A 14,344-nucleotide genomic window follows, 5' to 3' on the forward strand; every position below is an offset into this window, starting at 1 on the left:
TCGCAAAATGGATTGGGAATGATCTTGTCCTGCTTGCAGATGGAATAAGTCAGGACTCGATTCTGACAATGTCTCTTCCACTCTCCCTTGTTTAGTGTTATGGTCAGAATTGAGTCCCATACACCGCTAGAAGCAGGACGGGGGATGATCACAATAAACATTACATGGGGCCCGATTGGGAAATCAATGACGAAAGGGAAACTGACAAAATAATGCTACATGAAAACACACAAGTGACGATTACATGCAAGTTATCAGAGATTTAATTTTCTTGGAGTTGATTTTTCAAATAATTGACACAATGTGAACTTGTAAGTTCAAATTGATTGCACAAGCTTGCTTAATGTTCATGTTTTCGTAGCTCAGTTTTGGTGTTCAACTCTAGTCTAGTTCGGATACGATTATGATTACTACAATCATCTCCACTGCAGTGTGAGTGGAGATGATCACAGTAATCATAATGTGTCGTATATGAACTTAGTCTAGTCTCACATGCTCATAACATTACATACGTACCGGGGCAATATTACAACTCTGATTTGTTTCCTTGTCCGACACGTCATTCAGATACGGGTTCCTAAATTGCAGGTTCTTCAATTGCCTCATTTGTTGCAGTAACTTCACTAGACTGTTGTAAAAATTCAAAGCGTATACATAGTTGCCGTACGATATTGGCAGTTTCACGTTGCGATGAACATCAGTCTCCAACTCCATAGACTTCCAAGTAGTAAATGTAAACAAAGCAAGGTGGTTAGGCCATATTTGGAATGTTATCTGCCCTGAAGGTTTTACCAAATAACGTTGAAGGCAGTACTTTTATTACCCATGTTCCATTGTGACCACTTGCCTTATTCTCATACCTAGAGACCCACAAAGATGACTGGGTAATAAATACTACAACTAAACCATTGGCAGCCATGGCCTGGTGCTCATCAGGGACTCAGCTTTTTTCCATGCTTAGCCTGTCAGTGAGCAAACATCTGTTGAGTCAACACACACATCAAACGTGTGCTGATTGTGATTTTTGTGCACACATTTGTGCAAGGTTTGGCTGAAATTGGTTCATGTATTTCAGAGATAAAGGTTCACACAAGCACAGACTCATGGACAGAACCAACACAGTTAGCCCTCCTCCCCTCAGGCTTTGGCACCCGTTGGAGCTAATGATGACAAGATAGCATTATGTATATATTGAGGCAACTTACCACTGAGTAGCATATTTGGATAGAAGGATCCCAAGGAAGCTTGTACAGCACTATTTTCATCATCACAGACAGCTGATATCAATAATCCAAAAGCCATACCACACAGACCTTGCAAGATTGTCAGGAAAAACAGAGCACCCAATGAACCAACACATGGAACCTGTAAGAATTATAACCAACACATGGTTATTGTGATAATTATAAACCAACACATGGTGAATTAACCAACACATGGTGAATTGTAAGAATTAACCAACATATGGTGAACAAGTCATTGAGAATGACATAATCCCTGCTATGATTGGGTTTTAAAGAACTTGCAGTTTATGTTGCAATTTCTTGATATCACTATTCTGATCACGCAACAACACTTGTGAACCTAAATCAAACAGACTTAGATATGTTGTGTCTGCTCGTTGGACATGGAACACGCCTACTCTTCAAGATGACGTCATGGAATAAACCATTCAACAATAAAGGATGAGTCAGGTACAAGGGGGGGGGGGGACCTGGTGTATGTTGCCCTTGTACCAAGTTTGAAAAAAATCGGTCCAGGCATCTACAAGAAACGGCTCTGGACGGACAGACAGACGGACACACGGACGCACTCACGGACGGACGGAACCCAATCCATAAGTCCGAATAATAAACCAACACATGATGAATTCTAAGAATTAACCAACACATGGTGAATTGTAAGAATTAACCAACACATGGTGAATTGTAAGAATTAACCAACACATGGTGAATTGTAAGAATTAACCAACACATGGTGAATTGTAAGAATTAACCAACACATGGTGAATTGTAAGAATTAACCAACACATGGTGAACTGTAAGAATTAACCAACACATGGTGAATTGTAAGAATTAACCAACACATGGTGAATTGTAAGAATTAACCAACATATGGTGAATTGTAAGAATTAACCAACACATGGTGAATTGTAAGAATTAACCAACACATGGTGAACTGTAAGAATTAACCAACACATGGTGAATTGTAAGAATTAACCAACACATGGTGAATTGTAAGAATTAACCAACACATGGTGAATTGTAAGAATTAACCAACACATGATGAATTGTAAGAATTAACCAACACATGATGAACTGTAAGAATTAACCAACACATGGTGAACTGTAAGAATTAACCAACACATGGTGAACTGTAAGAATTAACCAACACATGATGAATTGTAAGAATTAACCAACACATGGTGAATTGTAAGAATTAACCAACACATGATGAATTGCAAGAATTAACCAACACATGGTGAATTGTAAGAATTAACCAACACATGGTGAATTGTAAGAATTAACCAACACACGATGAATTGTAAGAATTAACCAACACATGGTGAATTGTAAGAATTAACCAACACATGGTGAACTGTAAGAATTAACCAACACATGGTGAATTGTAAGAATTAACCAACACATGGTGAATTGTAAGAATTAACCAACACATGGTGAACTGTAAGAATTAACCAACACATGGTGAATTGTAAGAATTAACCAACACATGGTGAATTGTAAGAATTAACCAACACATGGTGAACTGTAAGAATTAACCAACACATGGTGAATTGTAAGAATTAACCAACACATGATGAATTGTAAGAATTAACCAACACATGATGAATTGTAAGAATTAACCAACACATGGTGAACTGTAAGAATTAACCAACACATGGTGAATTGTAAGAATTAACCAACACATGGTGAATTGTAAGAATTAACCAACACATGATGAATTGTAAGAATTAACCAACACATGGTGAATTGTAAGAATTAACCAACACATGGTGAATTGTAAGAATTAACCAACACATGGTGAATTGTAAGAATTAACCAACACATGGTGAATTGTAAGAATTAACCAACACATGGTGAATTGTAAGAATTAATCAACACATGGTGAATTGTAAGAATTAACCAACACATGGTGAACTGTAAGAACTAACCAACACATGGTGAATTGTAAGAATTAACCAACACATGATGAATTGTAAGAATTAACCAACACATGGTGAACTGTAAGAATTAACCAACACATGGTGAATTGTAAGAATTAACCAACACATGGTGAATTGTAAGAATTAACCAACACATGGTGAACTGTAAGAATTAACCAACACATGGTGAATTGTAAGAATTAACCAACACATGGTGAATTGTAAGAATTAACCAACACGTGGTGAATTGTAAGAATTAACCAACACGTGGTGAATTGTAAGAATTAACCAACACATGATGAATTGTAAGAATTAACCAACACATGGTGAATTGTAAGAATTAACCAACACATGGTGAATTGTAAGAATTAACCAACACATGGTGAATTGTAAGAATTAACCAACACATGGTGAATTGTAAGAATTAACCAACACATGGTGAATTGTAAGAATTAACCAACACATGGTGAATTGTAAGAATTAACCAACACATGGTGAATTGTACGAATTAACCAACACATGGTGAATTGTAAGAATTAACCAACACATGGTGAACTGTAAGAACTAACCAACACATGGTGAATTGTAAGAATTAACCAACACATGGTGAATTGTAAGAATTAACCAACACATGGTGAACTGTAAGAATTAACCAACACATGGTGAATTGTAAGAATTAACCAACACATGATGAATTGTAAGAATTAACCAACACATGATGAATTGTAAGAATTAACCAACACATGGTAAATTGTAAGAATTAACCAACACATGGTGAACTGTAAGAATTAACCAACACATGGTGAATTGTAAGAATTAACCAACACATGGTGAACTGTAAGAATTAACCAACACATGGTGAATTGTAAGAATTAACCAACACATGGTGAATTGTAAGAATTAACCAACACATGGTGAACTGTAAGAATTAACCAACACATGGTGAACTGTAAGAATTAACCAACACATGGTGAATTGTAAGAATTAACCAACACATGATGAACTGTAAGAATTAACCAACACATGGTGAATTGTAAGAATTAACCAACACATGGTGAACTGTAACAATTAACCAACACATGGTGAACTGTAAGAATTAACCAACACATGGTGAATTGTAAAAATTAACCAACACATGGTGAATTGTAAGAATTAACCAACACATGGTGAATTGTAAGAATTAACCAACATATGGTGAACTGTAAGAATTAACCAACACATGGTGAACTGTAAGAATTAACCAACACATGGTAAATTGTAAGAATTAACCAACACATGGTGAATTGTAAGAATTAACCAACACATGGTGAATTGTAAGAATTAACCAACACATGGTGAATTGTAAGAATTAACCAACACATGGTGAATTGTAAGAATTAACCAACACATGGTGAATTGTAAGAATTAACCAACACATGGTGAACTGTAAGAATTAACCAACACATGGTGAACTGTAAGAATTAACCAACACATGGTGAATTGTAAGAATTAACCAACACATGGTGAATTGTAAGAATTAACCAACACATGGTGAATTGTAAGAATTAACCAACACATGGTGAACTGTAAGAATTAACCAACACATGGTGAACTGTAAGAATTAACCAACACATGGTGAATTGTAAGAATTAACCAACACATGATGAATTGTAAGAATTAACCAACACATGGTGAATTGTAAGAATTAACCAACACATGGTGAATTGTAAGAATTAACCAACACATGGTGAACTGTAAGAATTAACCAACACATGGTGAATTGTAAGAATTAACCAACACATGGTGAATTGTAAGAATTAACCAACACATGGTGAATTGTAAGAATTAACCAACACATGGTGAATTGTAAGAATTAACCAACACATGGTGAATTGTAAGAATTAACCAACACATGGTGAACTGTAAGAATTAACCAACACATGGTGAATTGTAAGAATTAACCAACACATGGTGAATTGTAAGAATTAACCAACACATGGTGAATTGTAAGAATTAACCAACACATGGTGAATTGTAAGAATTAACCAACACATGGTGAATTGTAAGAATTAACCAACACATGGTGAATTGTAAGAATTAACCAACACATGGTGAACTGTAAGAATTAACCAACACATGGTGAATTGTAAGAATTAACCAACACATGGTGAACTGTAAGAATTAACCAACACATGGTGAACTGTAAGAATTAACCAACACATGGTGAATTGTAAGAATTAACCAACACATGGTGAATTGTAAGAATTAACCAACACATGGTGAACTGTAAGAATTAACCAACACATGGTGAACTGTAAGAATTAACCAACACATGGTGAATTGTAAGAATTAACCAACACATGGTGAATTGTAAGAATTAACCAACACATGGTGAATTGTAAGAATTAACCAACACATGGTGAATTGTAAGAATTAACCAACACATGGTGAATTGTAAGAATTAACCAACACATGATGAATTGTAAGAATTAACCAACACATGGTGAATTGTAAGAATTAACCAACACATGGTGAACTGTAAGAATTAACCAACACATGGTGAATTGTAAGAATTAACCAACACATGGTGAATTGTAAGAATTAACCAACACATGGTGAACTGTAAGAATTAACCAACACATGGTGAATTGTAAGAATTAACCAACACATGGTGAATTGTAAGAATTAACCAACACATGGTGAATTGTAAGAATTAACCAACACATGGTGAATTGTAAGAATTAACCAACACATGGTGAATTGTAAGAATTAACCAACACATGGTGAATTGTAAGAATTAACCAACACATGGTGAACTGTAAGAATTAACCAACACATGGTGAATTGTAAGAATTAACCAACACATGGTGAACTGTAAGAATTAACCAACACATGGTGAATTGTAAGAATTAACCAACACATGGTGAACTGTAAGAATTAACCAACACATGGTGAATTGTAAGAATTAACCAACACATGGTGAATTGTAAGAATTAACCAACACATGGTGAATTGTAAGAATTAACCAACACATGGTGAACTGTAAGAATTAACCAACACATGGTGAATTGTAAGAATTAACCAACACATGGTGAACTGTAAGAATTAACCAACACATGGTGAATTGTAAGAATTAACCAACATATGGTGAACTGTAAGAATTAACCAACACATGGTGAACTGTAAGAATTAACCAACACATGGTGAATTGTAAGAATTAACCAACACATGGTGAACTGTAAGAATTAACCAACACATGGTGAATTGTAAGAATTAACCAACACATGGTGAACTGTAAGAATTAACCAACACATGGTGAATTGTAAGAATTAACCAACACATGATGAATTGTAAGAATTAACCAACACATGATGAATTGTAAGAATTAACCAACACATGGTAAATTGTAAGAATTAACCAACACATGGTGAACTGTAAGAATTAACCAACACATGGTGAATTGTAAGAATTAACCAACACATGGTGAACTGTAAGAATTAACCAACACATGGTGAATTGTAAGAATTAACCAACACATGGTGAACTGTAAGAATTAACCAACACATGGTGAATTGTAAGAATTAACCAACACATGGTGAATTGTAAGAATTAACCAACACATGGTGAATTGTAAGAATTAACCAACACATGGTGAACTGTAAGAATTAACCAACACATGGTGAATTGTAAGAATTAACCAACACATGGTGAACTGTAAGAATTAACCAACACATGGTGAATTGTAAGAATTAACCAACATATGGTGAACTGTAAGAATTAACCAACACATGGTGAACTGTAAGAATTAACCAACACATGGTGAATTGTAAGAATTAACCAACACATGGTGAATTGTAAGAATTAACCAACACATGGTGAACTGTAAGAATTAACCAACACATGGTGAATTGTAAGAATTAACCAACACATGGTGAACTGTAAGAATTAACCAACACATGGTGAACTGTAAGAATTAACCAACACATGGTGAATTGTAAGAATTAACCAACACATGGTGAATTGTAAGAATTAACCAACACATGGTGAACTGTAAGAATTAACCAACACATGGTGAATTGTAAGAATTAACCAACACATGGTGAACTGTAAGAATTAACCAACACATGGTGAATTGTAAGAATTAACCAACATATGGTGAACTGTAAGAATTAACCAACACATGGTGAACTGTAAGAATTAACCAACACATGGTGAATTGTAAGAATTAACCAACACATGGTGAACTGTAAGAATTAACCAACACATGGTGAACTGTAAGAATTAACCAACATATGGTGAATTGTAAGAATTAACCAACACATGGTGAACTGTAAGAATTAACCAACACATGGTGAACTGTAAGAATTAACCAACACATGGTGAACTGTAAGAATTAACCAACACATGGTGAACTGTAAGAATTAACCAACACATGGTGAACTGTAAGAATTAACCAACATATGGTGAATTGTAAGAATTAACCAACACATGGTGAACTGTAAGAATTAACCAACACATGGTGAACTGTAAGAATTAACCAACACATGGTGAATTGTAAGAATTAACCAACACATGGTGAACTGTAAGAATTAACCAACACATGGTGAATTGTAAGAATTAACCAACACATGGTGAACTGTAAGAATTAACCAACACATGGTGAATTGTAAGAATTAACCAACACATGGTGAATTGTAAGAATTAACCAACACATGGTGAATTGTAAGAATTAACCAACACATGATGAATTGTAAGAATTAACCAACACATGATGAATTGTAAGAATTAACCAACACGTGGTGAATTGTAAGAATTAACCAACACATGGTGAATTGTAAGAATTAACCAACACATGGTGAATTGTAAGAATTAACCAACACATGGTGAATTGTAGGAATTAACCAACACATGGTGAATTGTAAGAATTAACCAACACATGGTGAATTGTAAGAATTAACCAACACATGGTGAATTGTAAGAATTAACCAACACATGGTGAATTGTAAGAATTAACCAACATATGGTGAACTGTAAGAATTAACCAACACATGGTGAACTGTAAGAATTAACCAACACATGGTGAACTGTAAGAATTAACCAACACATGGTGAATTGTAAGAATTAACCAACACATGGTGAATTGTAAGAATTAACCAACACATGGTGAACTGTAAGAATTAACCAACACATGGTGAATTGTAAGAATTAACCAACACATGGTGAACTGTAAGAATTAACCAACACATGGTGAATTGTAAGAATTAACCAACACATGGTGAATTGTAAGAATTAACCAACACATGGTGAACTGTAAGAATTAACCAACACATGGTGAATTGTAAGAATTAACCAACACATGGTGAACTGTAAGAATTAACCAACACATGGTGAATTGTAAGAATTAACCAACACATGGTGAATTGTAAGAATTAACCAACACGTGGTGAACTGTAAGAATTAACCAACACATGGTGAACTGTAAGAATTAACCAACACATGGTGAACTGTAAGAATTAACCAACACGTGGTGAATTGTAAGAATTAACCAACACATGGTGAACTGTAAGAATTAACCAACACATGGTGAATTGTAAGAATTAACCAACACATGGTGAATTGTAAGAATTAACCAACACATGGTGAATTGTAAGAATTAACCAACACATGGTGAATTGTAAGAATTAACCAACACATGGTGAACTGTAAGAATTAACCAACACATGGTGAATTGTAAGAATTAACCAACACATGGTGAACTGTAAGAATTAACCAACACATGGTGAATTGTAAGAATTAACCAACACATGGTGAATTGTAAGAATTAACCAACACGTGGTGAATTGTAAGAATGAAGTTGATACTATGGTGTATATGAGGTATAGAGTCAATGAGGTAAATTAATTCTTGATCACTGACAGAGACTTTATGCAAGGGGTGCACACACAAGGGGTGTCACAGTTACTCATATTGATGCATTCATTATTTTATACTGGAAACAACTGTTTTGTAAATGTGACCTGCAAATTTAATGAGATCTTTTATAAAATAGAAGATTATAATAATGCTTTCCTGACAATAAATACCTGGACATAGCAACAAAACTTCAGCATGATATAAATATGTAACAGTTAGGCCAAATAAAAAAAACACGGCAATAGCATTGTAGCACAACTGTATTTGGCTGTTGCTATGGGCATGGTCTTGTTGCTAGGCATATTTGCATACATTTTTGGAATCTTCAGTCACTTGGCTACCCACCAACATCCCCACCAAGTTTCAGCCCAATTTATGATGTAGTTTTCAAGACATATGGTATTGACCAAAATTGGGATTTTTTAGACTAAATTTGCATATTGCTGATGGGATGATCATGTTGTGAATACAGCTTCATCTACAAATCTCCATTAAATTTCATCCAAATCTGCTCAGTAGTTTTGGAATTATAGATTTTTTGACCAACAAGACACATTTTCAGCCTTTATTTCCATATCACTGATGGGAATATCATGTCATAAATATTTCTTAATCTAAATTAAACATCCCTAAGAACATTCCTACAAAATCTCAGCTCCATCTGCTACTTTTGACCAAAAAGACACATTTTTAGATCTAATTTGCATATCATTGATAGGACCATCATGTCATGAACATTTCCTAAGCTCAACATCCCTAAGGATATTCCTACCAAATTTCAGCCCAATCTGCTCAGTAGTTTTGTAATTAATATTTTTGACCAAAAAGACACATTTTTAGCCCTAATTTGCATATCACTGATTAGATCATCATGTCATGAATAATTTTTAATCTAAACACCACTGAGATTGTGCCCAACAAATCTCAACACTATCTACGCAGTAGTTTTGGAATTATATTATCTTTTGACGTAAAAGACATTTTTAAACCTAATTTCCATATCACTGATGGAATCATCATGTCATGAACAATTCTTTATCTTCATGTAAACACACAGCAGTTTTGGAATTATAGACTTTTGACCAAAACGTCACATTTTTAGACCTAATTTGCATATCAAAGATTTGTATAGAGATTAAAGTGGACTAACCTTGAACACTGCCAGGATAAACACTAACTCCAAGGTGATTTGGAGAAACATAGTAATAAACTGAGTCATAATATGACCAATCATTAGTTCTACTGAACTTACACCTGTTAAATAAGAACACATAAATGACAGTGATCATATTACACAATCACAGACTTCAGCCAACAAACAGACTCTGAAAGAAAATTAATATAAAACACAGCCACTATGGATGACTTTGATATCAATATAAATATAAAGACTAACCTGCCACCCAAATACGGTCCAATAACCCTTCCTTTCTTTCAATAATTAGTGACAATGCAGTCAAACCAACAGCTAAGAAATAGGTTATACTGAAATGCAATGAGTAAATATAATCATTATGAGTCATTGTGTAAACAACACTCAGAACAACATGATCAGGAGGTCTTTTTGAAAAAAAAAGTGTGAAAATATTACTGTAAAATTGTCAATAACTAAAAATCTGTATCATTCTGTATTAGTATGTTTAAAAATATACCCCTGATAATAAATGTCTTTGGCTATTTTCAGTATCAACATTATTTGTTTGAATTCATTAGTCATATTTTATAGGGTATTTTGTACTAAAGGGAAACTATCACTAGTCACACTGTATTACAGGGTATTCTTAGACTAAGAAACTATCATTAGTCACATTGTATTACAGGGTATTCTTAGACTAAGAAACTATCATTAGTCACACTGTATTACAGGGTATTCTTAGACTAAGAAACTATCATTAGTCACACTGTATTACAGGGTATTCTTAGACTAAGAAACTACCATTAGTCACATTGTATTACAGGGTATTCTTAGACTAAGAAACTATCAGTAGTCACACTGTATTACAGGGTATTCTTAGACTAAGAAACTATTATTAGTCACATTGTATTACAGGATATTCTTAGACTAAGAAACTATTATTAGTCACACTGTATTACAGGGTATTCTTAGACTAAGAAACTATCACTAGTCACACTGTATTACAGGGTATTCTTAGACTAAGAAACTATCATTAGTCACACTGTATTACAGGGTATTCTTAGACTAAGAAACTATCATTAGTCACATTGTATAGGGTATTCTTAGACTAAGAAACTATCATTAGTCACATTGTATAGGGTATTCTTAGACTAAGAAACTACCATTAGTCACACTGTATTACAGGGTATTCTTAGACTAAGAAACTACCATTAGTCACACTGTATTACAGGGTATTCTTAGACTAAGAAACTACCATTAGTCACACTGTATTACAGGGTATTCTTAGACTAAGAAACTATCATTAGTCACACTATTACAGGGTATTCTTAGACTAAGAAACTATCATTAGTCACATTGTATAGGGTATTCTTAGACTAAGAAACTACCATTAGTCACATTGTATAGGGTATTCTTAGACTAAGAAACTATCATTAGTCACATTGTATAGCAGGGCTCGAAATTCGCGGTAGTCCCGCGTCCACAGACTACCAATGTTTGTCTCTGGGCTACCAAATTATGTGAGTGGTAGCCCCGTTGGGCTACTAAGTTTTGAATGAAACTGTGACAGCCTGATTCCGACGCCTTCCCGGGCCGGAGGCCTCTGAGGTCGCAGTCCTGTGGGACGTGTTCTCGCCAAAATTAGCGTCAAAATCAGTGCGTCTTTTCCAAATTTGCATCCACACTACATGGTATATCAAATGCACATGATGAAATACACGTACACTGTACACCTGCTCAGGCTGCTGTACACGTCATTCTTCCATACATCGTATACACAGCTTGTACTTCCAAAATGTCACAACAAAACATTTATATGCAACAATATTCTGTATAGCGATTTAATGTTATCTTTCTGTACTTTCAATTTTCCATGGTAATCACTCTCTGGAAATATGCTCTCCGGCCCGAACCCTTCGGGCTCTTCTCGGAGTCAGAGTACAGTCGGTACAGCACTACAGGAACTAAATTCCATTATTATGACAGCTTTAACTTTCAACTTGACAGAGACACAGTTTTAATGGTGTTTGATAGAATCTTATGCTGCTGATGAGAACTGTTAACTTGGTATACACCTGTCCTACAGATTTGTTTATTCTTGAACGATGCCTAAAACATTCCGTGTGTAAACCACGCTCACGCAACCCCATAGAGCATGCAGTGGTGAATGGTAAAATTCACGTAATGCATTCGATCTAGTAGTAGTAGCAAAGCTCAAAAGAAAGTTGAAGTTTTAGTGAGAATGAAATGGTGACGTGATGGTTTGAATTTATCTGAGTGAAGTTTTCAGCAAGGACCGTCTACTGATGTAGTCTTAGACTCTGATTATCTCTTCGCCCATGAATGGAAGGGGCTTTGCCGTAATGGCCGTCAGGTATTGATACAAAACCTGTCTAACCCGTCTGTTAATAAGTAACCAATCACGTGGATAGATAATGATAATAGCACATAGTTTCTAAACTACCCAAGACGTAGTCTCCACATCAGGAAATGGCCATGGGGCTTATGAAACTGTTTATACGTTTTCCATACGTTGAATCATATTCAAATTTTACAGGTCACACTGCACCAAGAGATTTAGCTAATAGTTACAACAACAACTGCGACTAGATGTCTTATTTTTCATTTCCAATGATAACCGCCCTGGATAACCGAACGTTGTTTGCTAACAATAAGCCTCATATGTCCCCTCTTTATGACACGTCCCCAGAGACACATACATGCAAAAAATTGCATCCCCAATGTCAAATATGGCGTGAAATACACACACATAACGTGTTAACGTGACCTCTCAAGTTATTCAATCAATCATCGAATTCAATACATCGTATAGTTACATGTATACACAAACACCATTAATTTAGGAATGCATGCATATGGGCTACCAGTCACTGCTCTCGGGCTACCAAATTTAAATGATGGTAGCCCACGTGGGCTACCAAGAAAAAAAACGAATTTCGAGCCCTGATATATAGGGTATTCTTAGACTAAGAAACTACCATTAGTCACACTGTATTACAGGGTATTCTTAGACTAAGAAACTATCATTAGTCACATTGTATAGGGTATTCTTAGACTAAGAAACTACCATTAGTCACACTGTATTACAGGGTATTCTTAGACTAAGAAACTACCATTAGTCACACTGTATTACAGGGTATTCTTAGACTAAGAAACTATCATTAGTCACATTGTATAGGGTATTCTTAGACTAAGAAACTACCATTAGTCACACTGTATTACAGGGTATTCTTAGACCAAGAAACTACCATTAGTCACACTGTATTACAGGGTATTCTTAGACTAAGAAACTATCATTAGTCACATTGTATAGGGTATTCTTAGACTAAGAAACTACCATTAGTCACACTGTATTACAGGGTATTCTTAGACTAAGAAACTATCATTAGTCACACTCTTAGACTAAGAAATTATCATTAGTCATTGTATAGGGTATTCTTAGACTAAGAAACTATCATTAGTCACACTGTATTACAGGGTATTCTTAGACTTAGAGTAAGAAACTATCATTAGTCATTGTATAGGGTATTCTAAAGGCCCAGTTACATGATGCAATTCGACAAGCAACGCACCACGCAATTCGTCAACAAGTTTCAGTCATTTTATTCGTAAATATGAGCAATTTTATAGCATTTCTGCCAAGTTCCTGCCGCCAGAAGACTTGCCCTCTATATATGACCTGTAACTTTTATAGATCTACGCATGTGCAACAGTTAGCTCTTGCGACTCACCATGCAACTAGTTGCTTCGTGTACGCGCTCCATCGCAGTTGCTAGCCTTGTCACATTCGACGAATTGCTTCATGAGTTTCATCATGTAACTGGGCCTTTAGACTAAGAAACTATATTAGTCACATTGTATAGGGCATTCTTAGACTGCATGACAACACAGTCTACCGTATATCAAACCTATGAATAACAAAGTCTATATCAAACCTACAATGTGATAACAAAGTCTATATCAAACCTAGAATGTGATAACAAAGTCTATATCAAACCTACAATGTGATAACAAAGTCTATATCAAACCTACAATGTGATAACAAAGTCTATATCAAACCTACAATGTGATAACAACGTCAATATCAAACCTACAATGTGATAACAAAGTCTATATCAAACCTATGAATAACA

The 14,344-nt window shown here is 35.0% G+C and overlaps 1 protein-coding gene across 1 annotated transcript in view; it reads right to left on the bottom strand.

Moving 5' to 3' along the window:
- The window catches only part of LOC144448938 (ABC transporter G family member 20-like), a 66,201-nt gene that overhangs the window by 9,949 nt on the left and 41,908 nt on the right, over positions 1–14,344 (bottom strand). The window contains exons 15-17 of the mRNA XM_078139320.1: positions 10,452–10,540; positions 10,206–10,309; positions 1,206–1,365 (exon numbers count right to left, since the gene is read on the bottom strand). Of these exons, the coding sequence (XP_077995446.1) occupies positions 1,206–1,365; positions 10,206–10,309; positions 10,452–10,540 (353 nt within the window). The remainder of the gene's footprint in view (positions 1–1,205; positions 1,366–10,205; positions 10,310–10,451; positions 10,541–14,344) is intronic.

The sequence above is a fragment of the Glandiceps talaboti genome, chromosome 18, assembly GCF_964340395.1.
Source record: "Glandiceps talaboti chromosome 18, keGlaTala1.1, whole genome shotgun sequence".
Taxonomy (NCBI): domain Eukaryota; kingdom Metazoa; phylum Hemichordata; class Enteropneusta; family Spengelidae; genus Glandiceps; species Glandiceps talaboti.